General features: G+C 52.9%; 1 protein-coding gene across 6 annotated transcripts in view; it reads right to left on the bottom strand.

Annotated features, from left to right (window-relative positions):
* The window catches only part of ANKMY1 (ankyrin repeat and MYND domain containing 1), a 68727-nt gene that overhangs the window by 26764 nt on the left and 16570 nt on the right, over positions 1 to 25393 (bottom strand). For 2 of the 6 annotated variants that reach the window (XM_031936555.1, XM_031936556.1), the window contains 9 exons: positions 17225 to 17697; positions 14258 to 14474; positions 13726 to 13890; positions 11906 to 12402; positions 8784 to 8955; positions 6141 to 6281; positions 5177 to 5317; positions 2636 to 2743; positions 895 to 1026 (listed from right to left, as the gene is read on the bottom strand). In XM_031936555.1, coding sequence (XP_031792415.1) covers positions 895 to 1026; positions 2636 to 2743; positions 5177 to 5317; positions 6141 to 6281; positions 8784 to 8955; positions 11906 to 12402; positions 13726 to 13890; positions 14258 to 14474; positions 17225 to 17697 — 2046 coding nt within the window. The remainder of the gene's footprint in view (positions 1 to 894; positions 1027 to 2635; positions 2744 to 5176; positions 5318 to 6140; positions 6282 to 8783; positions 8956 to 11905; positions 12403 to 13725; positions 13891 to 14257; positions 14475 to 17224; positions 17698 to 25393) is intronic. The other 4 variants (XM_031936559.1, XM_031936560.1, XM_031936558.1 and 1 more) reach the window with 4 other exon arrangements.

The following is a 25393-nucleotide window of genomic DNA, read 5'->3' on the forward strand; positions in this document are numbered from 1 at the left end:
CTTCCAGATGCCTGAGTCTCGCCCCCCCTTCCAGACGCCTGAGTCTCGCCCCCATCCTGCTTCCCCCTTTCTCCCTCGGACAGGTAAGAACCAAAGTGCGTATTAAGATGGATTGAGGAAAGCAAGCTCGTGGCTAGTGCCCACACCGGGCGCAGGACGGGCTGGCACAGGCAGAGGGCAGCAGGCCACAGAGGGAGGCCCTGCCTGAGCCGAAGCCGCCGAGAGTTCCCAGAGCCAGGTGGGAGGGACACTCGAGGGCCGTGCCTAGGGCTCAGGACAGAAGGTGCCTCCAGCGCGGGCAGGACTTCCCGAGTGAGGACCACCCAAGAAAGCCGCTCCCTGTGGCCAGGGGACAATGCCCCACAGCCCCGCCCAGCAGCTGTGTGGACCACTGAGAAAGCCAGGATTGTGCAGCGGGACCACGGTGAGGCCTATGTGTATCCTGAATCCTGTTTTCACTGAGACAAACTTCAGGGAACCTTTCTGTCTGGTCTGTTGAGTGGATCTGCCACCTCCTATTTTTTAAGGCCTGTAAAATATTAAAAGCAGACAACATTTTGTCTTTTCTCCACTATTTAGACCACCAAGGCTTGGAGAACACAGAAAAAATGATCCACTGCCTGTCAGGAATGAGAGTCAGGCAGAGAAGTCCATGAGGGCCCCACTCCCAGAGCCCCATTCCTCATGCTCAGGGCCAGCCCACCTCACACTCCTCCCTCCCCCCACCCAGGGCCACCCACCCTGCTGCCCCCCCCCCCCGGGCCGCCCCCCTCACCAGGGCCACCCCCCTCACACCCCTCACCAGGGCCACCCACCCTCCCGCCCCCCTCAGCAGGGCCACCCACCCTCATACCCCTACCACCCAGGGCCACCCCAACCTCCCGCCCCCCTCACCAGGGCCAGCCTGTCGTCCACGCTCCTCTGGTGCTCATAGGTCAGGTCACAGGCAACACACAGGGCACTGCCCAAGCCTTTGGTCAGGGGCAGGTTGGGGTCCGCTCCGTGGGTCAGGAGCTCCTTCACAACCTGGACACACACAGACAGGCTCATCAGTGGCCACCACGTCACCTCCCCTGACAGCAGGGAAGTCCCCAGAGCTGGGCCACTCCAGAACTAACCCCTGAAAGCAGGAGCTTCACAGAGGCCACTGCTGGCCCTTCCCATAGATCCTTCCCACGGTGGGTCCCGCTGTTGGCCTGTCCCACAGAGGATGACGCTGGGCGGGAAGGGGTCCCACGTCTGGTCTGTTAGGGAGGAGCTGGAACTCCACCCAGGTGGGCCAGTTCCAGCACCTTCTCTGTCCCCTGACAAAATGGGGACTCTCCAGCGTGGTCCCAGCTCCCACCTTGCTCTCCAGCCCTGTACAGAGCCAAGCCCAGGGGCCAGTGCCCCCAGCACACGGTTAGGGGCACATCCGCCTGGTGCCCAGGCTGTCTGCCTCTGCCCCGGAACACCAGTGTCACTGTGACCACTCGGCCAGATGCAGAATGAGGCACACCTCCCTTCTTCCTGCTCTGCCCAGCCACCAGCTCAGATTCCACCGAGGAAGGACAGCCGTGGCCAGACACCGGTCCTTAAGTGTTTGGCTCTCACAAACTTCTGCCCCTCAGAACAAAGCTTTCTTCCCTCCACACCCTTGCCTCTAACAGGACCTAGCCCTGAGCTAGGACCCCACATGACTTACTGAATGGATGTCTCTGTGCAGGACAGAAGGAAACAGGGAGCAGAGATGCTGGCCTCTGCAGAAGCACCTGGAAGCCCCATTCTGCATCAGCTTTTACAAATTGTATGAATGCCTTCAGCTTTTTCAGACCTCTGCTGAAATGTCACCTCATCTGAGTAGCACTTCATGCCACCCTGCTAATGTAGCCTATCTTCCCATCATTCTCCATCCCCTCACCAAACTTTATTTTCTTCATAATTCTTGTCATTTCCTGAAATTGTGTTACATACTAGTTTATGGTCTGGCTCCTCCAACTAGAATATAGGATCCTTGAGAGCAGAGACTGTTTAATTCAACACCTAGTAGTAGAATGGTGCCTGCCAGGTACAAAGCAGATGCTCAGTAAATAACAGTTACATGGTAGACGGATGAATGGATGAATGGGTGGATGGTAGATCCTTCCATCTGGGTGAATGAAGGATGATGATGTCTAGGTAGGTGGGTGGGTGGGTGGGTGGATGGATGGATGGATGGATGGATAAACTGATGAATGGATGGGTGAACGGTTGAGTGGATGGATGAGTGGATAGGTAGTTGGGTTGATACATCAGTGATTGGTTAAAAGGATGGATGTATAGATGGATGGATGAGATGATGAGTAAGTGGGTGGGTGGTTGGGTGGAAGGATGGATGAATGGATGAGTAGAAGGTAGATGGACAGGTGAGTAGATGGATAAGTGGATGAGAAGTTGGGTGGATAGATGGATGGAAGAATGGATGGATGGGTAGACAGGTGAGTGGAAGAGTGAATGGATGGGTAGTTGGATGGACGGATGGATGGATGGACGGATGGATGGACGGACGGATGGATGGATAAATGGCCAACAACTTCAAATCCCAATGACTGGTGGGGTGGGCATTAGAGATGGAAACACATAGGTGCTCAGATCTGTGGATGCAGAACATGCTCACCAGGTCATTCCCACTGGCAATGGACAGGGAGAGCGGGGAGTGGCCACTCCATAGCAGGTTAGGATTTGCTCCGTGGGATAGAAGGAGCCGGACTATGTCCCTGGCACACTGGTTGGGGAGAAAGGCAGAAACATGACAAGTTAGAGGGGCATCCCCACCCCTAAGGAGCACCTAACAGTAGTCATTAATTTAAATGCCATGAAATCAATGTAGTCACTCAACGGCACTTCCTCCCAACCTTGCCTGGCACAAGGTGTTCAAAATTGTGGATGGAAGGAAGGATGGATGGATAGGTGAATGGGTGGGGAGGTGGATGGAGCTCCAAATGGAGAAGATATTTTCTAAGCATTCATCATTTCCAAATGAAAACTAGGAGGACATTGATGCCTAAGTTGATTTAAAGTTTGTTTTCAAAGGACAAGGGACAGTCTGGACCACATGACCACGTGGCAGGTCCTGGCATACAGCAGGTGTGACTGGAGGAGCACCTCCTCCACCAGGGCTCAGTGACCGTAGAGGATGGCCTGAATGTAAAGAGCCCCACCCTCGGCTGCTGGTGGAGCACCCTCTGCACCAGGAGGGCAGCCTCGTCCATGCCCTCCCTGCCTCCTGCCTTCCTCCCCCATCCATGCCCTCCCTGCCTCCCTGACTCCTCCCCTGTCCCTGCCCTCTCTGCCTCCCTGCCCTCCTCCCCCGTCCCTGTCCTCCCTTCCTCGGTCTCCCTATTCTCCTTCCCCATTCTTGCCCTCCCTGCCCCCCTGCTTCCCTGCCCACCTCCCCCCATCCTTTCCCTCCCTGCTCTCCTCCCCACCCCATGCCCTCCCTGACTCTCTGCTCTCCCCACTGGTGTTGCCCTCCCTGCTTCCCTGCCCTCCTCCCCCATCCTTGCCCTCCCTCCTTCCCTGCTTGCCTCCCCACCCCCCCTGCCTCCCTACCTCCTGCCTCCCTCCCCCAGCCTTTCCCTCCCTGCCTCCTGCCCTCCTCCCCCATCCCTGCCCTCCCACCTCCCTGACTCCTCCCCGGAACCCCTCTGCTTTCCTTTCCATTCTCCCATCCTTGCTCCCCTGTCAGAATGTCCCATTGTGCAACCCTCAGCTGCTCCCTTCTCTTCCTCCTCTTCTCCCAAAAGTGTTCACTAGGACCTGACCTCTGCGACTTCTCCCACTGCAAGGACTCCTCTGGCCCAGCTTCCTCTCCCAGCGGCCTGCTGGGCCTGTGCCCTCAGACGCTGGGCCTGTGCCCTCAGACGCTGGGCCTGCGCCCTCAGATGCAGCAGACCCCATGTCTGGCTGGCCCAACCACCACGCACACTCACCTTTCCCGCAGCCTTGCTGGCCAGGCCACGGAGGTACCCGCAGAAGTCTGCTGAGGGGCTCCTGGGAAAGTGACCCCCTTTCCCCTCCCTTCTGGGATACAGATGTGATGGCTGGACTGCTGCAGCCATCACGCCCACAGCACTGAAGTGTCACCCGCTGGTCTGTCACAACGACAGTGCCACATTCAGTGTCTCCTTTTATTTCCCCCAAACTTTTCCAAACTGTCATCAGGACACAAGTGTGCGAGCAGAAGGCCCTGTTGTTCACTGCCCAGGCCTCGTCCTTCACGGCGGGGGCCTTGACCAGCTGCCTTCTTGGAGCCTCACTGTTCATTCCTAACACGAGTTCCTGCCAACCCCTCGTCTAGTCAGGGCAGAGCACCTGGCCCCAAGAAGACCCCCAATAGACCTGCTCCTTCTCCCCACCCTCCAAGGAGGCTCTGACCAGACAGGGGTGTTCTGAAGCAGGCAGGCCTGTCAGTGCTCCCACCTCCCTGTCTGCCCATCCCCTTCCCAGTGTCACCCACATGCCCACTCGCACACACGGCACTCCTGCACACTCATCCTCATGCTCATGTCAGGACCTCACAAGTTACCACCTGGCCGAAGGCCCAGGATCATTCATTTCATTTGTCAGTGGGTAAACTGAGACTCGGTGTGCCATGTGCTCCGTGGCCAACTGGCTTGGGCTGCACCTGCTGCTACACGGCCAAGTTCAGACTTGGCCTCAGTTTCCCCACATCCACCCCAGCCACTGGGCATCCTCGGAGTGGTTCCCACACCCAACTTGGTAGGAATTAACCCCTAAGGCAGGCAGGAGGCAGCGGCCACAGGGCCAGCAGGGCACCACCCAGGGCTCTGGAAGATGAGCCCACCCATGGGGTCCTGAGTCAGGGACACAGGAAGGTGACAGAGGAGGGTTGGCAGCACCAGGTGGTCACAGCCCAGGCCAGAGGCTCCCAAACATGTCTGACCAGGACCTGTGGTAAGAAATAGACTTCATGCCGCCACCCAGGCCCTGTACACACGCGTGCGTGCGTGCGTGCATGCAAGTGTGAAATCCCGTCCTCCCGCCATGCCTTGCTTCTCTTCCCATCCTTCCATGCTCCCTGGCTTCTGCCTAAGACTCAGCATGAGAACACGTGCTTCCGGGGGGCACAAGGGCCTGGAAGTTGGCCCCACTGCTGGGCGGCCCTGTGTCCCCGCCAGGCCCTGGCTGCCCTCACCTTGTTGTCGTCCTCCCGCTCGCAGGCCATGTGCAGAGCCGTCCTGCCCCCCTCGTCGGGGAGGGGCGTGTCCATGCTGTAGTAGGCTTGGGAAGGGCCTGGCTCATTGCTGAGCTTCAGACTTGAGGGCAGCAGATCCAGCTGTGTAAAACGGAGGGCTCCGCCAGCGCCCACGAACCTGCCGTGTGCCCACAGGAAGGCAAACGGAGCAAGGGAGCTTCCTCCCCAGACTGCGGGTCTGGAGTCTCACCCTGCGAAACCCTCTTGGAGGCAGATGCCTGACTTTCTTTGAGCCTGACCCTGCATGCCTGTCCCTGAGATACCCCAACACCCACACAGGTCAGAGCCATTACGTGCCCTCCCCTCCCAGGTCCCCCACGCGGTGAGCTGCGCACCCACATCTAGCATGTATGTGTGCTCAATGGCTTCTGCTGTGTGCCAGCAACTGGACAAGGCTCTAGAGCACAAAAAGGAAAGCCTCGGAGCTCCTAACCTCAAGGGGCTCGACTCCTTGTACAGGAAGACATGGCCTCATGGCCCATGACTGGGGGTCTTTCGCAGCTTGGTAGGGCCTGGTGGGACAAGCTGGCTTTGGCCTGCCTTTGGAGGAGGCCCTGGGGACATGGAACTGGCCTCTGTCTGCAATTATGAACCTTCCGAAAGGCACGAGACGGAGTTATCTGCGAAAGGTCCTCATGGGGACCCCCATGCTCTGTGGACTGCCTGAAGAATCAAGTTCTTAACTCATTCCAACCAATCATTTTTGCCTCTTGATATCAGAACAAGCTCACTGACCAAGGCTCTCATCTGGATGGGTTGTTTCTATGCAGGATCTCCACTGCCTGGGCCCCAAGCCAGGAGGCCCGTCATGCTCGGTGAGCACAGGCTAGGCATAGTGTGTGAATCCATCCAGGCACACCTGGCCAAGGCCCCATACCCCTACCGCTGGTCGCGAGGCACACACCTTGCCGGGCTTGTAAGTGCCGTCCTTGTCAGATGCCTTGGCGTCCACATCGGTGATGGCATGCAGCAGCAGCTCCACGATCTGTACCCCCTCCTCCCCAGGAAGGGCGGCAGCAATGTGGAGTGGTGTCAGGGTGCCCAGCTGCAGAGGAAACACCGGGATGGGCGGTGAGGCACGTACTTGTGGGGAGAGACAGGCGAGGTACCTGGGGGGCCCAAATGCCAGGGACATGGCTGAGACTCCGAGGGCACCATTCTCAGCCTCACCTGCCCCACAACGTGCAGGACACTGGTCCCTGAAGGCAGCCTGGGAAAAGCTCCCAACACGCTGAGCAAGCCATATGTGTTGCTTCCAACGCCTAATACACCTCTCTCTGCCAGGGCCGCAGGCAGGAAGGCCCACCCTGAACCAGTGCGATTTTAAGCCATTGTCCACACTCTCCTCTGAGAAAAGCCCCTCCCTGCCCTGCCAGGCCCACCACATTAACGGCCGTGCAGCTCCTGAGTGACCTCCCGACTCCAGCCCCTGACCTGTCCATTCTCCACGCAGTGTCCCCGGCCATCAGCTGACAGCATCCATAGAGGCCACTGCTGGGCAGCAGCAACACAGGTGTTCGCAGGGGCCCTGGCCTCTAGAGGCAGCTCTGCTGTCCTAAGGGAGAGCCCGGCTGGGAACGGACACTGGGCTTTAGGTCAAGGGATGCTCCCCAGTCCCTTGAAGACCAGCCTCGCTCAAACAGGAAAGAGAAAAGAACCCAGGAGGGACCCCTGAGGGGGAGACAGGTGAGCCTGGATGGTGGGAAGAGTCACCAGCATGAAGACCAGCCAGAGGAACTTGGGGAGAGCAGCTGGGTGTGCCCATGCATGCCCATCCACCAGTGACCCAGGGAGATGGCCGGGGCATCTGAGGCAGAGGGCAGGGTAGGTTCCAGGCAGCTGCTGACTCCCAGGAACAACAGGACTCTCCCAGCTTGGCAGCAGCCCCTGGGACCCCCACACAGCCCAACACCCACAGCCTCAAGCATGACCAGGGCCAGCAGCATCCACACCCAGCAGAGGCAAGTGGCGAGAGGGGAGAAATGGGAATACAATGCAGGCATCGCCTGATGTTGGGGAGGCTGGTGCTGCAGTCGACAATCTACTGACCCCAGAGGGACGCAGACCTAAGCAGGCAAGGGGAGAATGGGCAGCCCACTGCTCCACTGTAACTGCAGCCCAGGCCACCAGGGGGCGCATGGGGCCGTGCATCCACCACAGTCAGCCAGAGGCCACACCCTCCTTACATGTCATGTCACCCCTAAAACAGCAGCAGCAACAGCAACAACTGAGCTAGTAACAGAACCAACCCAGCTGAAGGGTGAATCGGGAAATGATTAAGCTGAGGAAATTCCCCAAAACAGCAGAAGCACAAAGACATAGAAAACACTCCAAAACAAAATCAGGGGACATGAGAGAGAGAGCTGGAGTTCTAACATCTCTCAGGTAGGAGTTCCAGGACAGTAGGGGGAGCACAATGGAGAGAAATACTAGACAAATAACGTGAGAAAATTTCACAGACCCACAGCTCTGACCCAGTGCTAAGGTGACTTAAGGAGGAAGAGAATCAAAGACACAGGAGTCAGGGGGGCATCCCACTTCTCATTAAGTCCCACGAGTTCTGGAAGGGCAGAAGACAGTGAGGCAGGACCTTCAAAGGTCTAAGGGAAATCTGGTCCTTGTGGATGGAACAGTTGTTTTACACCTACTTCTAACAGGTGCTTGAAGCTGGCTTGATTGTCCCATATAACTGATGTTTTTGGTTCCTTTGAATAAACAGTGAAATTGACCCTCCCAATCGGAAAACTTGGGAAAGTTAAATTTGTTTTATCTGAGCTCCTTTCTCAGGAAATTGATCCTCAGACCTCCCAGATAGTATCAACAAGCTGAGATCCACCGGATCACAGCATCTAGAGAGTGAGATTGCAAATGCCTCACCCTTCATGACTGCCTGATCTGCCACCTGCTTTCTGCTAGCCAGCTCCTCTTCCTCACTCTCCCTAATTCATGTTTTCCCACACATGGTTACATTTCCTCCTAGCAATATAAACCCCTAATTTTAGTGGGTTGTGTATGTAGATGGATTTGAGACTGATCTCCTGTCTCCTTTGTTGCAGCACCCTATTAAAGCCTTCTTCCCTGGCAATACTCGTCTCAGTGATTGGCTTTCTGTGTGGCAAGCAGCAGGACCTCAACCAAACTCCTGCTGTTTCAGTAACAGATTTTGGTTCCCTGACCGGGAATGCATTGCTCATGGCTCAGCTGCTATGGGCCAAGAATTTCAGAAGCACCCCCTGAACACCAACCAGTCTCCCCTTTCCAAGGGGACTTCAGGACGCGCTTCCCCTGAGTTTGCTTCAACACTGGGAAAACATTATACAGATCGTGAAATACTCTAGAAACTAGCACAGCATCCAAATTCTGTCTGGGGACATGGGAAAAACAGCGGGCTGTGGGATCCCCACTCCGGCACGCCATCACCAACACAGCCCACTGGTCGCCTGCAAGAGCCCACCCCGCTCTTCCGCGCCTAGGTGGAGCGAGGAGCTGCCCGGCCTGTGCCCGAGAGTCTGAGCTCATCTCGGCGCCCTCCCGCAGAGGCTCCTACCTGCGGGGGAAAGCAGATATCGGTCCTCGCCCCATGCTCCAGCAGCAGCCTCACCCCATCCACGTCCCCGGCCTTCACCGCAAGGAACAGGACCTGCATGGGCACGCGGCACAAGTTGGGATCCGCGCCCCGGCGCAGCAGCAGCTTAATGGTCTGCCAGCGCTTCCTTCGCCTGAAAAAGAGGCGGCACTTGTGGGCCCCTGGAGGGCAGGCACCTGCACTGTGCCCACGACAGGGCCATGCCAGCAACGAGACTGGGCAGGGGCTTGTAGGGAGTGTGTGCGTGCCGCAACCACACAATCACACAGCCACCACACTACACAGCACACACCCACAACACACAAACACACACAGAGACACACCACACAACTACACAAGCCACACCAGAGCGCACACCACACATACACACACGGCACACACAGCACACCACACAGCACACCACAGAGCACACAACCCCACACAGCACATAACCCCACACACAAGACACGCCAGAGCACACACACACCACACACAGCACACCACAAGCCACACCAGAGCACACACACCACAGTACACACACACAGCACACCACACACTCAAACCACACACACAACACACTACTCACACCACAAAGACACAAACACACAGGCACACACACCTCTGAGGGGTCACTGAGCAGAAGGCTGGCCAGCTCAGGGGGAAGCTGTGCCTCCGTACTTGAGCCTCACGAGAGGCTGGGGCCAGGTGGGTGGGGACTGTGCAGCCATGCAGGGCTGAGGGAGAAGCTCAAGAGAGGACGAAGGGGCTGGGGTTAGGGGGCCCAGGTGGCAGCGGGAATGCCCGTGCATACAGGGCAGGTGTAGGACCCAGCCAAGCTCGCTGACCCTGCAGCAGGCACAGGATCATAGCTGCGGGAACTAGATTGGCCTTGAGCAGCAGCCCCCAGCGTCCAGACCCCTATCCAGACCCTTACCGTTCGGAAGCCCGTGGAACTGTGTTCACGTGGGTGCTGGCTCTCCTTGTCTGTCACTACTAGGTAAAGCTCAAAAACTGTCACAATGTGTCCAGAATGTATTCCTTCTGGTGGGTACTTGGTCCTGCTGACTTCAAGAATGGAGCCACAGACCTGCGGTGAGTGCTACAGCTCTTAAAGATGGTGGGTCTGGAGTTTGTTCCTTCAGATGTGTCCAGTTTCTTCCTTCCAGTGAGTTCATGGCCTCACTGACTTCAAGAATAAAGCCTAGACCTTCACAGCGAGTGTTACAGCTCTTAAAGGTGGTGCAGACCCAAACAGCAAAACTTATTGTTAACAGTAAAAGAAAAAAGCTTCCACAACGTGCAAGGTGACCTAAGGAGGTTGCTGCTGCTGCTGGCCGGGGAAAGCAGGGCAGGGAGGTGGGGTGGACTGCAGCCAGCTTTTATTTGCTTATTTGGCCCCGCCCACATCCTGCTGATTGGTCCATTTAACAGAGCACTGATTGGTCCATTTACAATCCTTTAGCTAGACACAGTGCTGATTGGTGCGATTTTACAGAGTGCTGATTGGCGCATTAGAATCCTTTAGCTAGACACAGAGCGCTGATTGGTGCATTTACAATCCTTTAGCTAGACGCAAAAGTTCTCCAAGGCCCTGCCCGACCCAGAAACTCCGCTGGCTTCACCTCTCAATAACGCTCACCAACTTGTCAACCATAACAAACAAACCAACCCACTGCATGTTACCAATAAGTAATACTGTCACAAAAAGTTTTTACAAAGCAAAACCAGTTAGGGAGAAGGGTGGCACTGTTTTCCACCTATCTGCTCTGCTGCAGCCTTGGTGGAAGTGAGCGGAGACCCAGCTTCCCCCAGGTACGCGGCTGGATGAAGGGGTATTTGAGCAGCCTTTCTGATCATCATGGTCTTCCTGTTTGAACTACATGAACCCAGGCTGGGGGCGGTGAGCTAGCTACCTGGTGGAGCTGGACACTCATCAACCAGCCTTCTGCACCTGGTTGCCCTGAAGGCCACGGACCCACCTCTCACTGTCAATGGATCTTCATCCACCTGGCGATGGTTCGACATCAGAACTTGGCCGTGTAGCCAAGGTCTGCTATGCCATCTCACCCGAGAAACCTCTGAATACCCACGTCTCAAAGGAAGCTATGAAGGTCTTGGTGGTGGATACAGGTGTCCAAAATTCTGCTCTCCACTTGAAAATGTAAATTTCACCAGCAACAAATAGTGTCATATGTTTTCCTTGAAGCGGTAGGCTGTGTTCAGGAGAATGAACAGCCACATACCAGTGGTCATTCTTCTGATCAAAAATGGGGCAGGAGGTTAAGGAAGATACCACATTCTGTTTGCTACTCTGGCCCTGGGGGAAGCGATTCCTGCAGAGAAGCAGTGTGCCTTGGTCTATGGCAGATGCACATCAGTGTCCTTCCCGTGTTTTCTGATCTAGAATATTCGAGGGGTGTATACTCAAGGAGCAAGATTTAATGCAATTCGTCATTGCTTTTCTGCTTTGTCAAAGGCATTCTTCAGTGAGACAGGCATCCTCCCAAGTGCACATCGTGGCGAAGGAATACCATGCCCCCATGCAGGCTGGGCACTGCTGCCTTGCAGGCTGGGGGTGGGTGGTCTGCATTTCCCTGTCTTCATACCATCCACCAATGTCAACACAAGGAGAAGGCTAACAGAGTCTCAGGGTTATCAAGAGAATCGTTTTGACCCCACAGACTCCCTGAAAGGGTCTTGGACCCCCCAGGGGTGCATGGACCACATTTTGAGACACACTGGTATAGACAGGGTGGGCAGTAGGGGTGTGTGGGCTGCCCGGGCAGGTGTCACTCACAGGCACCATGGCTAGGATAGGACCCTGGACTGTGGCCCCTGCTGAGGCTCCCACAGAGACACTTCAGGCCAGTGCCAAAGGCCAGAGCAGGGCTGGGGTGGCACTGAAAACAGCCCCCCACAGGCTGGAACCCCCACAGGCTCGGCCATGGCGTAGAGTCACCAACACAGGGATGCTCACACATTCAGACACACATCTCCAGACACAACGCCTCCCGCTGGCACAGGGAAGAGACGTGGGTCTGCTGTGCATAGGATTTAGCCCTGATGGTGGCCCTCCACCCCCGCCCCCTGGCACCAGGACCTACTCGATCATGGACAGTGCCATCTTCCGCATGGTCCCTTTGTCGAAGCTGCTGGCGCACAGTGAGGGCGAGGCCATCTTCAGCAAGCTGTGGGACTGGGCGCACCTCTCCAGCATGGCCTGTGAGAGCTCGATGGAGAAGTTGCACACACACACGTTGGACTCAAAGTTCGTCTCAGTGCTGCACGGAGTGCCCTGGTCTGTGTTTCCCAGCACATCCTCGAGCCCACTTTCCACATGGCCAAGGCTGCCCTTCACCAACGGGGAGTCCCCGTTCAGAGAGCTGCTCCTGTGGTCCACGGACTCCCCAGGCTGCCCAGTGTCCTGGGAGTGGCCGCCCTCCTGGCTGCCCAAGATGTGTGGCAGTGGTGGTGATGTTGGCGGTGGCCTCAGCTCACAGCTACCCTGGAAAGGCACGTTCACCTCATGGTACAGAGACTCCAGCTTTGTGTCCATCAATGATGATGAAAGGATTGGAACAACTGGGAATTTTGGAGGTTCCTTTGGAAAGAACCAAAAAAGTGTCATTAGAAGAAACTGGAGTGACAACCTCATTCTAGTACCTTCTTCAGCAAGGACCAATGCCCGTGGCCTAGAGCTGTCTTCAAAGCACCTAGGCTGAAAAGACCAGGACAGCTTTTCCCAAACCCTCAAAGAGGAAAAAAAAAAAAAACCCTGTGAAGGTATCGCACAGAAGCCTGCACCTGACCAGGCCACACCCCGGGCTGCATGGCCCTATACATGGCTGCTGAGCTCATAAAATGTGGCCCATCCACACCCAGGTGCTTAGGAGTGAAGGAGAGGTTGGAAAACAAAGGCAAATACCTTAATGATGCTGCTTATATTGATCATACACCAACATGATTGGATTTTGAACACATTAGGCTAAATTATATTATTAAAATTAATTCCACCTGTTTTACTTTTTCATGTGGCTACTTCCCAAATTTTAATTACATGTTTTATTTCTGTCACACAGCACTGCCCTTGATCTGCTTGTGTTTTGAGCCATGGTTCCTAAAGTGTGGCCCCTGGACCGGAGGTATCGGTGAAACCAGCCCAAGAGTCCCACAGATAGTTGTTTTTGGATAAACATAGAAATCGACTCTTCTGTTAAAGCTTGAAACTGGTATTTGTTTTATCTGAGTTCCTTCCTCAGGAAAGGACCTTCAGGAAGCATCAGAAAGCTGAAACCCACCAGATCACCACACCAGATGTCTCCTTGCCTTGTCCTAGTTCCTGTTTTCTTACACATTGTTACATTTCTCTCCTGCTACATAAACTCCTGGTGTTAGTCAGTCAGGGAGATGGACTTGAGACTGAGCTCCCATCTGCCTGGCTGCAGCACCCGATTAAAGCCTTCTTCCTTGGCAAAACTTGGCATCTCAGTGATTGGCTTTCTGTGCAGCGAGCAGCAGGACTGAGTGAGACTGAACCCCTGGTGTTTCAGTAACATTGGTACTGCCAGGAAACTGTTAGGCATGCAGATTCTCAGCCCCATCTTGGGGGCGTTGTCATGGATGCCCACTCTCCCTCCACAGTACCCCTTTCCTGCACAGTGCTGGCAGGGCAGGTCTCAGGGCCCCAGGCTGCTATGCAAGTGACGCATAAAGAATACACATCACTCGGCAACTGTGGTGGCGCTCAGGGTCCCTTAAGGGATACCCAGGCTCTATCTCTCTTGTCCACTCCCTGCCTTATCTTGTAACTCACCCTGTACAAGCCTGGTGCACACAGGAGGACGGAGGAGGCTCGGTGGACACTTAGAGAGACAGAGAAGACAACAGGGGACAGTTGGTGGTACGGTGACCACCAGGGGCTGACCTGGGGCTCGGGCATGGTCCGTTCAGCAACATTGGGCTTGAAGGACTGGGCAGGGTAATAGACGAGGAAACACATGCTGAGTGCTGTGAGACCCTCATCTGAGCACTTGTTCACGTCGGCCCCACAGTCCAGGAGAAGGTTGACAATGGCACTGTGGCAGTGAGTCTGGAGGGAGATGAGGCGGGACTCAGGAGGATGCACCTGGGAAGGGTCACTGGGCGTCCTGATGCCCTCATGAGGCCACCCCATGGCAGGGCAGGAACCGGTGCTCATTCGGGAGCTTAGCAAAGGGACAAGTGTGGGACAAAGGAATGGAATGGGCACTCTGCCCCAAACCCTTCTCCACAGGACCATGAGTGTCACGCTCAACTGAGGGGGTTTCTGCTTAACGGTGAGGTGGAGGTGTGGACACATCAGTATCCCCATGTACCTCAGCTCTGCTCCTGCAGAGGGGCCCACAGAGGACCACCCACGTGTGTGACCCTCACAGCTAAGCTCCTGCGGGCACCAGCCAGGAGGGTGGGGGGCTTACAGCAGCCGCAGCGAGCACAGTGTAGCCTTTTGCGTCTGCCACGTCGGCACTAGCAAAGTTGTCCTTCAGGATCCCACAAATCCAGTCGTGGTTCCCTTCCTCAGCCTTTAGGATCATCTCCGTGGAAAGCCGCTCTTTGGGCCCACAGAGTGCAAAGCCACTGCGCTTCCCCTGCAGGATGGCGCCCATGTTCCAGCTGGTGTGAGCCGGCTTGTTCCTGGCAACACAACAACTTTCAGTGGTCCTAGACCAGGTTCTGCACCTCCCATGAGAAAGGGTCCAGCTGGGCCACCTCCCTCCAATGCCTCCCCTTCTTGTGGCTCAGCCCCCCACTGTTCACTCCTCAGGCATCCTGAGTGCTGGCAGCTGCACCCCCAGCTGCTCATGATCCACTAGGTTGCACATGGTGGTGTGGACATGCCACCTGGATGTCAAGATGCTTGGGCTACATGTCTGTCCCAGCAGGAATGTGCTGGCTGCAAGTACACCCATGCATCTCTCATTCATCTGGGTCACTGGGTGTTTGCTAAGAAATGGGCTATAACAGCAAAGGCGCTGGGTAGGAAGGAGGCCAACATACATGTGGGTCCAGTCTCAGTACCAACACCCACATTCCACCCTCTGCTCGTACACTTTTGTCTGAGTAGACAACACGCATATCTCATGGCTTACTCACCACACAACACTGATGCCTCCTGGTGTGTACACAACCCCTTTTCACAATGGAGAACCTGTGCATTACAGTTGCTTCTGTACCTAACAGTCTTCTGCCTGCACAATGCTGGTAGGGCAGGTCTCGGGGCCCCAGGCTGCTATGCAAGTGACGAGTAAAGAACACATATCACTTGGCATCTGTAGTGGAGCTCAGAGTCTCTTAGGGGATGCCCAGTATCTCTATCTCTTGGTGGGCTCTATCTCTCTTGCCCACTTCCTGCCTTATCTTGTAACTCACCCTGTACAAGCTTGGTCCACACAGGAGGACCAGTTGTAATTGTCAACAATTACAAGCCCAGTTGATGTTTGCATGATGGATGGATGGATGGTTGGGTAGGTGGATGTATGTTGCATGAGTGAACTGATGGATGAATGGGTGGGTGAGTGGATGAATGGACGGGTGGGTGGGAAGATGGATGAATGGGTAGGTGGGAGGGTGGATGGATGGGCGGATGGATGAATAGATGGATGAGTGGGTGGGTGGATGAATGGGTGCTGCATTGGTGGATTGATAGATGAATGGATGGGTGGGTAGGTGGATGCATGAATAGATTGATGGATGGATAGATGGGTAGGTGAGTGGATGAATGGGTAGGTAGGTGAGTAGATGAATGGATGGTTGGATGAATGGATGTTGCATGGGTGGACTGATGAATGAATGGATGGGTGGGTGGGTGGATGAATGCGTAGGTAGATGGGTAGATGAATGGATGGCTAGATGAATGGATGTTCCATGGGTGGACTGATGGATGAAGGGGAGGGTGGGTGGATGAATGTTGCATGAGTATACTGATGGATGAATGGATGGAAAGGTGGGTGGGTGGGTGAATGGGTAGGTGGGTGGATAGATGAATGGATGTTGCATGGGTGGATTGATGGATGACTGAATGGGTGGGTGGATGAATGGGCAGGTGGGTGGGTTGATGAATGGATGGCTGGATGAATGGATATTGCATGCATGAACTGATGGATGAATGGATGGGTGGGTGGGTGGATGAATGGGTAGGTGTGTGGGTAGATGAACAGATGCTTGAATGAATGGATGTTGCATGGGTGGATTGGATGGTACGTGGGTGGGTGATTAGGTGGGTGGATGATTGATGAATGAAAAAGCAGCCACTTATTCTCAGAAAATATGCACTCTGAAAGTTTAGTGACATCTGAGGTCAATATTTAGGAAAGGAATTAAAGTGTTCTTGAATATTTTAACTTCTAAAAATTAAACACTTCGGCTGGGTACAGTGGCTCACACCTATAATTCCAACACTTTGGGAGGCCAAGGAGTGTGGACCATGAGGTTAGGAGTTCAAGACCAGCCTGGCCAATATGGTGAAAGCCCATCTCTACTAAAAATACAAAAATTACCTGGGTGTGGCGGCGGGCGCCTGTAATCCCAGCTACTCGGGAGGCTGAGGCAAAGAACTGCTTGAACCCGGGAGGCGGAGGTTGCAGTGAACCAAGATTACACCACTGCACTCCTGCCTGGGTGACAGAGTGAGACTCTGTGCCCCCCCCCCACCAAAAAAATTAAACACTTTTCCTTAGGTGGTGGCTGACTTTCCCGGGGCGCTGGGTAGGGTAGGAGGGTTTTTGGAAGACCAACAGAGCAGAGCATCTTTTCATGCCATCCTTGGACAAGTCGAAGGCCTGGCTGGGCCCCACCACCACTACTGCCCTGTGCTCCCACCCTTGGCTCTCAGGCAGATCCTTACCACCACGTAACAGTAGCAACAAACCCTGCTCTCCATGTCAACCCTGAGAGGAGACTTGGCCCATGGAACACCTAGGCACCGATGCAATCGTGGGGGCAGGGCACTAGCTACGGCCTGCACAAGGGGAAATGCACAGGGCCCAGGGCCAGGACTCACCCGTAGCTCCATGGACTCAGGAGCTTCTCCCCAGCCACATCTGCCCCAGGTTCCACACCAGCCTCGGGACTCCCCTGGCTGCATGTTCACCAATCCACCTCCTGATCATTCCTGTCCCCAAGAGTGGGCAGGTGGGATCCCGAGACCATCATTCCCCTGCACAGATGTCCAGGGCCCCAGGGCCCAGCCTGCCTCCCAGCTCGAGCCAGCAGGGGTTTTCCCTCCCTTCATTATGGCCCACATCAGTCACTTAATGGGAGGAGCGTGTTTAGGTCACCCTGCGGGAGCACCCTCAGTGGCAGCTGGCTGGGGGCCTCAGGAACCTGCCTAGGGGCAGCCTGTACAGTGCAGGGCCCTGGGGGAGGAGCAGCAGCAGACTGGTCACCTGAACTTGTAAGTTTGCTTCTGGATTTTGATCAACAAAGGGGTCTCATTGATTATGAACCAGGGTTCTCCATCGTCAACGAACGGAGGAATTTCATTGAGGAAGATGCAGGTGTCCAGCTCTTTGCGGAAAGAGCTTGTCATGGGCAGGTGGTCACAGTCAGTCGAGTAGACATACATTTCTGGAGGCAGCATTAGGTTGTCATTCAGAAGAAACCGCTTATACTCATAGAAAAAGGGGTCCTGTTCCTCCTGCAGTCCCCACTCTGTTTTCTCCTCTTCTGAGAGGCTGATCCTGGCAGGGCTGTAGGTGAGGAAGTCAGAGAACTCAGGGTAGCTGAGGAGGGAGAAGCCACTGGGGATCTGGGTGCACAGCTTGATGAGTTGCTCCCGGAACCACAGCCCCACGTCCTGGCTGCCATCAGGGTAGGTCTCAACGCCTGGTCCAAACCGCTGGTCTGCTTTGTACAGCCCCTGCCAAGGAAGCGCAATAGGCCGAGGAGAGATGGCACGACCCAGCTGCAAGCTGTGATCAGGCTTGTAACGTCAAAAGAAATCCCAAAGAAGAAAACTTTCCCAAGAAATGCGTGCATTCACCCAGTAAACATCTCTGGAGGCTTAGGCTGTGCTGCCCAGGGACTGAGGTGGACCAGCTCTCCCGAGGGACAGGAAGGAGGGCACTCTGGAGAGCACATGGAGGGGCAAGGGGGCAGCCAGGGAGGTCTCGGTGGCCTCCGAGGTGAGGACATGATGGAGGTCTCATGGTGGAAGCATGTCAGAGACACCAGGTGTGGGTTCAATTCAGGGAACCCGGCCCAAACACCCCAACATGCGGGGGCAGCAGTGGGTGGGGACAAAGTGTGCAGGCAGCAGGTCCGGTATGATCCAAGAAGTGGCAGGAAAAGGAGGAAGAGACAGAGGAAACGAAGAGGAGGAAGGGGGGAAGAGCAGGAGAGGAGGCCAAAGGGAAGAGGGGAGGAGGGGAGGAGGAAAGGGAAGGAGAAAGAGGGGGACAGAGGAAGAAAGGGAGCCAATCCTCGCTTCCGGGAACCCAGCATCTCCCAGGCCTTTGCATGTGGGCAGTGGAGACCACAGTGCAGGAGAGGAAGAAGGCATCCAGGAGGGCCTCACAAAACAACCAGTGAGGGGCCACTGCCAGGTGCCCAGGGCAGGGAGCACAGTCAGGGGCCTGCTGCCTAGGGGAGGCGCATCTTCCTGAGATGGCATTGATGCCTGGAGGGCACCGTGGGCAGAGGAGACAGCACAGGAAAGGCCCTGAGGCCTGCAACAGTGGGTGGCAGGGATGCTTCCCTCCCTAGGGCCCGCATTTTCGTCTATGAAACAGGAACACTCCCATCTCAGAGGTCCCCACCCAAATCTCATGCCCAATTGTAATACCCAGTGTTGCAGGTGGGGCCTGGTGGGAGGTGACTGTATCACAGGGGTGGATCCTTCATGAATGGTTTAGCCCCATCCCCTCGGTGCTGCCCTCATGATAGGGTATTCTCGCGAGATCCGCTTGTTTAAAAACATGTGGCATCTCCTCCCCCACTTGCTCCTGCTCCCACCACATGATGTGCCTGTTCCCCGTTCACCTTCCACCATGACTGGAAGCTTCCTGCGGCCGTCCCAGCCACGCTTCCTGTACAGCCTGCAGAACCATCAGCCAATTGCACTTCTTTTCTTTATAAATTACCCAGCCTCAGGTATTTCTTTGCAGCAATGTGAGAATGGCCTAATACACCACCCATACAACACACCCGCCTGAGCATCTCCAGCTGCAACCCCAGGCTGGGCGCTTGGGGATGTGCGGCTTCATGAGGCCCCTGCCCACAAGCAGCTTGCAGCCCGGAAGAGGAGGCAGAAAACGAAATGAAGGAAAGTGTGCTCGGGCTAGCTTTGCTTTGCAAGGGAGTTGGGCAGTGGGACTGTTTCCAGAAGAGCCTTTGAGGTGGCTCAGTGGGGTGGAGGTGGAGAGAAGTGACAGGTGAGGTGGGGCCATGGGCAGGTACCAGGCAGGTCTGGAGGGCCTGGTGGGCATAGCAAGGGGCTGCACATTCACCCCAGGAGCTTCAGAGAGCCCGAGGAGGCGTAAGTCACTAGATCAGATGGGCCAGGAAAAACGTGGGGGTAGAGCAAGAAAAGGGGGCCGTGGGCAAGGAGGCAGTAGCAAGAAAACAGCCCCCATGATTAGCGTTGAGGTCAAGGGGACTACAACCCGGACCCAGTGGTTCTGCTTCTGGGACCCCTCGCCTCACCCGGTGGTCCTGTGATCCCACCCTGCCTCCATTTGCTTTGTGATATTTTATTACCTTGTGAAGTATGTGATCTCTGTGACCCACACCCTATTCGTGCACTCCCTCGCCTTTTGAAAATCGCTCATAAAAACTTGCTGGTTTTACAGCTCGGGGAACATCACGGATCCTGCCGACATGTGATGTCTCCTCCGGACACCCAGCTTTAAGTTTCTCTCTCTTGTGCTCTTTCCCTTTATTTCTCAACCCAGCCGAGACACTTAGGAAATAGAAAAGAACCCATATTAAACATCGGGAGCAGGTTCTCCCGATATCTCACGGCAGCCTGAGGAATGTGAGGTTGGCTAAAGCGATGAGGCCCAGAGAGACCAGCAAGAGGCCTCAGTCAGGCCCCCACCCTGACCCTGCAGCCAAGCCCAGGGTAATTGTTTCAAGGCATTTTGTTTTTCCTGTCTTTACCTATAGTTTCCAGATTTGCTGATAAGTTACCCAAAATGTTATCACAAGTTCCACAATGTGACCCTCACCTATTGTCTTCATGTATGTAGGATTTCTGATACAAAAAACAACATCCAGTCAATAGCTCCTGTGATTTTAATGAACCAATGTAAATTCTTGGTAGATAACTTAAGAACTTCCCCTTCTTTTTTCCTTTAAAACTTCACTTGTAACTGCTGCTAATTGGAGCATGTATTCAGGGCAACTTTAATGTATTTCTCTCTGGCTGCAGTCCTCAAACCTTGCAGTCCTCAAAACTCTACTTACATTAAATCTTGCCTCAGTCTCTTCCTTTAGGTTGACAACAGCCACTTGGTTAAGCAATCACCACAAGACCCCACAGTCCCACTCCCAAGTATCTACCCAAGTGACACGGAGACCTATGCTTCATGTTGACATGTACAAAAATGACTAAATGTGTATGTCTATAATGGTGTTAAACCAAGTTCAGCCTAAAGTTGCCTCCTTACATATTTCAGTTTGGCGGAAAGGTTTTTCTGTACATCATGAACTATAACAAGAGGAGGTGTAAACTGACCATAGCCCACACCCGCACCAATCACTGAGTTTTGGCCAATCAAATGTAGCCACTGTTCAAACCACATTCAAATAAGGCAAACACTGAGCTGCAACCAATCCAGTTGTTTCTGTACCTGACTTTTGTTTTCTGTATTTCACCTTCCTTTTGCTGTCTATACATTTTCTTCCACCATGTGGCTGTGCTGGAGTCTCTCTGAATCTGCTGTCATTCTGGGGGCTGCCCGATTCATGAATCGTTCATTGCTCAATTAAACTCCTTTAAATTTAATTTGGCTTAAGTTTTTAACAATGGGATTATTCCTAATTGCCAAACACTGGAAACAACTCAAATGTCCTTCATCAGGAGAATAAACTATGGTAGCTCCACACAATGAAAATGTGGTCAGCAATAAAAAGGAACAAACTCCTGGAACACAGAGATGAATCTCAAATGCATGATGCTAAATGTCAGACGCCAGACTCAAAAGGCTGCACATTGTGTGATTTCACTGCAAACCAAAAATAAGATCCCAAACCCCCTGAACAGACTGACTGGACCCCCTCTTGGCCAAGGGGACCCCAGAAAAACCTGGAAAACTGCGTGCTTGGCCATAGCAGGAAGGAAAGTCACACATACCTTGCTATAACCCCCCCTTTTGGAGTTTAGACACAACTGACCAGCACTGATGTTAAAATAGAGACAAGAAGGCTGACAAAACAGACGCTTTGTGGCAATAAGATACTCAATTATTAACAGAACCTAAGGCCAAGCATGGCAAGGCCACTGTTGTGGGAAGTCAGGGACCCCGAACGGAGGGACCAGCTGAAGCCGCGGCAGAAGAACATAAATTGTGAAGATTTCATGGACATTTATTAGTTCCCCAAATTAATACTTTTATAATTTCTTATGCCTGTCTTTACTGCAATCTCTAAACAAAAACTGTGAAGATTTCATGGATACTTATCACTTCCCCAATCAATACCCTTGTGATTTCCTATGCCTGTCTTTATTTTAATCTCTTAATCCCGTCATCTTCATAAGCTGAGGAGGATGAATATCGCCTCAGGACCCTGTGATGATTGCATCAACTGCACAAATTGTTTGTAGAGTATGTGTGTTTGAACAATATGAAATCTGGGCATCTTGAAAAAAGAACAGGATAACAGCGATGTTCAGGGAACAAGGGAGGTAACCTTGAACTGACTGCCGGTGAGCCAGATGGAACAGAGTCATATTTCTCTTCTTTCAAATGCAAATAGGAAAAATATCACTGAATTCTTTTCCTCAGCAAGGAACATCCCTGAGAAAGAGAATGCACCCTGAGAGTAGGTCTATAGACAGCCCCCTTAAGGTGACCGCCTTTTACGGTTGAAGCTGAAGGGATGAAATAAGCTCCGGTCTCCTGTAGTGCTCCCGGGCTTATTAGGACGAGGAAATTCCTACCTAATAAATTCTGGTCAGACAGGTTGTCTGCTCTCAAACCCTGTCTCCTGATAAGATGTTATCAATAACAATGAGTGTCTGAAACTTCATTAGCAATTTTAATTTCACCCCATCCTGTCGTCCTGTGATCTCGCCCTGCCTCCACTTGCTTTGTGATATTTTATTACCTTGTAAAGTATGTGATCTCTGTGACCCACACCCTATTTGTGCACCCCCTCCCCTTTTGAAAATCGCTATAAAAACTTGCTGGTTTTCACATGTGATGTCTCCCCCAGACACTCAGCTTTAAAATTTCTGTCTCTTGTACTCTTTCCCTTTATTTCTCAAACCAGCCAAGATGCTTAGGGAATAGAAAAGAACCCATGATAAATATCGGTGGTGGGGTTTTCCCCAATAGGCCACACCTGCAGACCATCAATCTTGCTATGCAGCATCCTTAACTTAAAACATTCCCTTGTGCTGACTCCAAGTTTTAGATAGAGCCTTTCACCAACTGCAAATTAGAGTCCCTGAATCCACCTATAACCTGTAAGCCTCCTCTTCCAGACATCCCACCTTTTTGGACCTAACCATGTATGTTTTCCATATATTGATTTAGGTCTTTGCTGTAGTTCTTCTCTCCCTTAAACATATAAGACTAATCTGACTGCCTCAGGCACACTTTGTCAGCACTCCTTGAGATTGTGTTTCCCTGAGCCATGGTCATCAAACTGACCCAACAGTCCCACAGGCAGTTTTTAGGATAAACACAGAAATGGACCCTTCTGGTCTTAAAGCTTGAAACTTTATGTGCTTCTTTCCTCAGGAAAGGAACCCCTGACCTCTCAAAAAGTATCAAAGAACTGAAACTCACCAGATCACTGCATCCAATGAGACTCCAGGCCCTCATTCACCACGATTGCTTCCTTACCCCTCCTGAGTTCCTGTTTTCTTATCCATTGTTACATTTCTTCCCTGCTATCTAAACCCCTAGTTCTAGTCAGTCATGGAGATGGATTTGAGACTGAGCCCCAGTCTCCTCGGCTGCAGCACCCAATTAAAGCCTTCTTCTTTTGCAATACTCCTGGTCTCAGTGACTGGCTTTCTGTGGGGTGAGCAGCAGGACCTAGACTGACCCTGTGGTGTTTTGGTAACAGATTTTGGTTCCCTGACAGGGAACGCATTGCTCACGGATCAGCTGCTGAAGGCCTAAAGTCTCAGAAGCCCTCCTAAACAGACGCCAGCCCAATTCTGGCTGGAGGTGCGTTTCTGTCTCTTTCTGGCCCCTCTGCTACCAGCCCCAGAAGCATTCCTGATTGCCTCAGAAGCACTGTCTTTGAAATTTGACATCTGCATCAAGATAGGTGAATGTCCTTTGTGGGCCCAAACAGCAGGATCTGCTCCTCTCAATTTGGGACATTTTTAAAGGAAATTCCATTTGTGGTTCAACAAGCCCAACTGACCAAGAGAGGAAAGCACCACAACTGTTTCAGTATGGACACTCCTGGGAGCTTGTTTGTAACTGTGTGTTGTGTGTGTGTCTGGGAAAGTGAGTATCTTTTGTGAGTGCCGGACAGCAGGATCAGCTCTTCTTAATTTGGGAAATTCCAAAGGAATTTTTGTTTGCACAGTGACCAAGCCCAATCGATGAAGAGAGGAAGCACCCCGACTGTTTCAGTTGGGACACTCTTGGGGCTTCTTTCTTGCTGCAGCAGTTGGATTGTCTTTTGGTGATTGTTTGTATGTGTGTCATAGGAAATTAAAATTCAGAAAACTGATAATCTTTTGTAATACTGTTTGGCCCCAATACTCTTTGGAATTCAGAGTTTGCTGTTCAATGGGAAAGCAAGATGGAGTTCCGTGTGGCTTTTATGTTGCTTTTTTTTGAGACGGAGTCTTGCTCTGTCACCCAGACTGGAGTGCAGTGGTGCCATCTCAGCTCACCGTAAGCTCTGCCCCCCCCAGGGTTCACGCCATTCTCCTGCCTCAGCCTCCTGAGTAGCTGGGACTACAGGCGCGTGCCACCATACCCAGCAATTTTTTGTATTTTTAGTAGAGATGGGGTTTCACCATGTTAGCCAGGATGATCTCAATCTCCTGTCCTCGTGATCCACCCACCTCGGCCTCCCAGAGTGCTGGGATTACAGGCGTGAGCCACCACACTGGACCTAAGCAGGACTGGGCCGGATTAGTCTGTTTCAGGTGATGTTCTTCTGGGTAGCTGTTTGGCCCAAGTGCTCTTTGGAGTCTGGGGAGGTATGGCCTTTAAAAATCAAACTGCTGACCAGGCACACTGGCTCACGCCTGTAATCCCAGCACTTTGGGAGGCCAAGGTGGGTGGATCACCTGAGGTCAGGAGTTCGAGACCAGCCTGGCCAACATGGAGAAACCCCACCTACTAAAAATACAAAAATTAGGTGGGCGTAGTGGCATTCACCTGTAATCCCAGCTACTCAGGAGGCTGAGGCAGGAGAATTGCTGGAACCCAGGGGCAGAGGCTGCAGTGAGCCAAAATTGTGCCACTGCACTCCAGCCTGGGTGACAGCAAGACTCCACCTCAGAAGGAAAAAAAAAAAGGGCCAGGCACAGTGGCTTATGCCTGTAATCCCAGCACTTTGTGAAGTCAAGGCAGGTGGATTACAAGGTCAGGAGTTCAAGACTAGCCTGGCCAAGATGGCAAAACCCCATCTCTACTAAAAATACAAAAATTAGCTGGGCGTGGTGGCAGGCACCTGTAATCTCAGCAACTCTGGAGGCCGAGGCAGAGAATTGTTTGAACCTGGGAGGTGGAGGCTGCAGTGAGCTGATATCATGCCACTGCACTCCAGCCTGGGCAACAGAGCGAGACTCCATCTCAAAAAAAAAAACAAACAAATCAAACTGCCATGGAAACTGCTTTACCCAAAATTTTGGTCCACAGCCTTCACTGGATTACCTATTGAGGCTAACAAAGTTCAGCCATGTAAACAAATTTGTAGACCGGTGAGTTTATATTGCTATCTCATGGCTAGAGTTCAAAGGTAAAAACTATTGAATCTGTGTCTGTGTGTGGGTGTGTGCGTGTGCGTGTGTGTGTACATGTCTAGATGTATTTATATATATACATTTATTATATGTTGAGTCTACCAAGTTGGTTTACAAAAAAAAAAAGAACACTCATAAATTAAGTCCAAGCAATTTTCAACTCATAAATTAAGTAAATTATTTAATTAAATTATTTACTTAGTTTTCAATTTCATTAATTAAGTAAATAAGTCCAAGCAGTTTTCACAAGACTTAAGTAAATCTTCACTAAACAAACTGGCTTTGAAATTATAGGTAAAATAGGCTGGGTCCAGTGGCTCACGCCTGTAATCCCAGCACTTTGGGAGGCCGAGATGGGCGGATCACAAGGTCAGGAGATCAAGGCCATCCTAACTAACACAGTGAAACCCTGTCTCTACTAAAAATACAAAAAAAAAAAAAAAAAAAAAAA

Source organism: Piliocolobus tephrosceles, chromosome 11 (assembly GCF_002776525.5).
Source record: "Piliocolobus tephrosceles isolate RC106 chromosome 11, ASM277652v3, whole genome shotgun sequence".
Lineage (NCBI taxonomy): Eukaryota > Metazoa > Chordata > Mammalia > Primates > Cercopithecidae > Piliocolobus > Piliocolobus tephrosceles.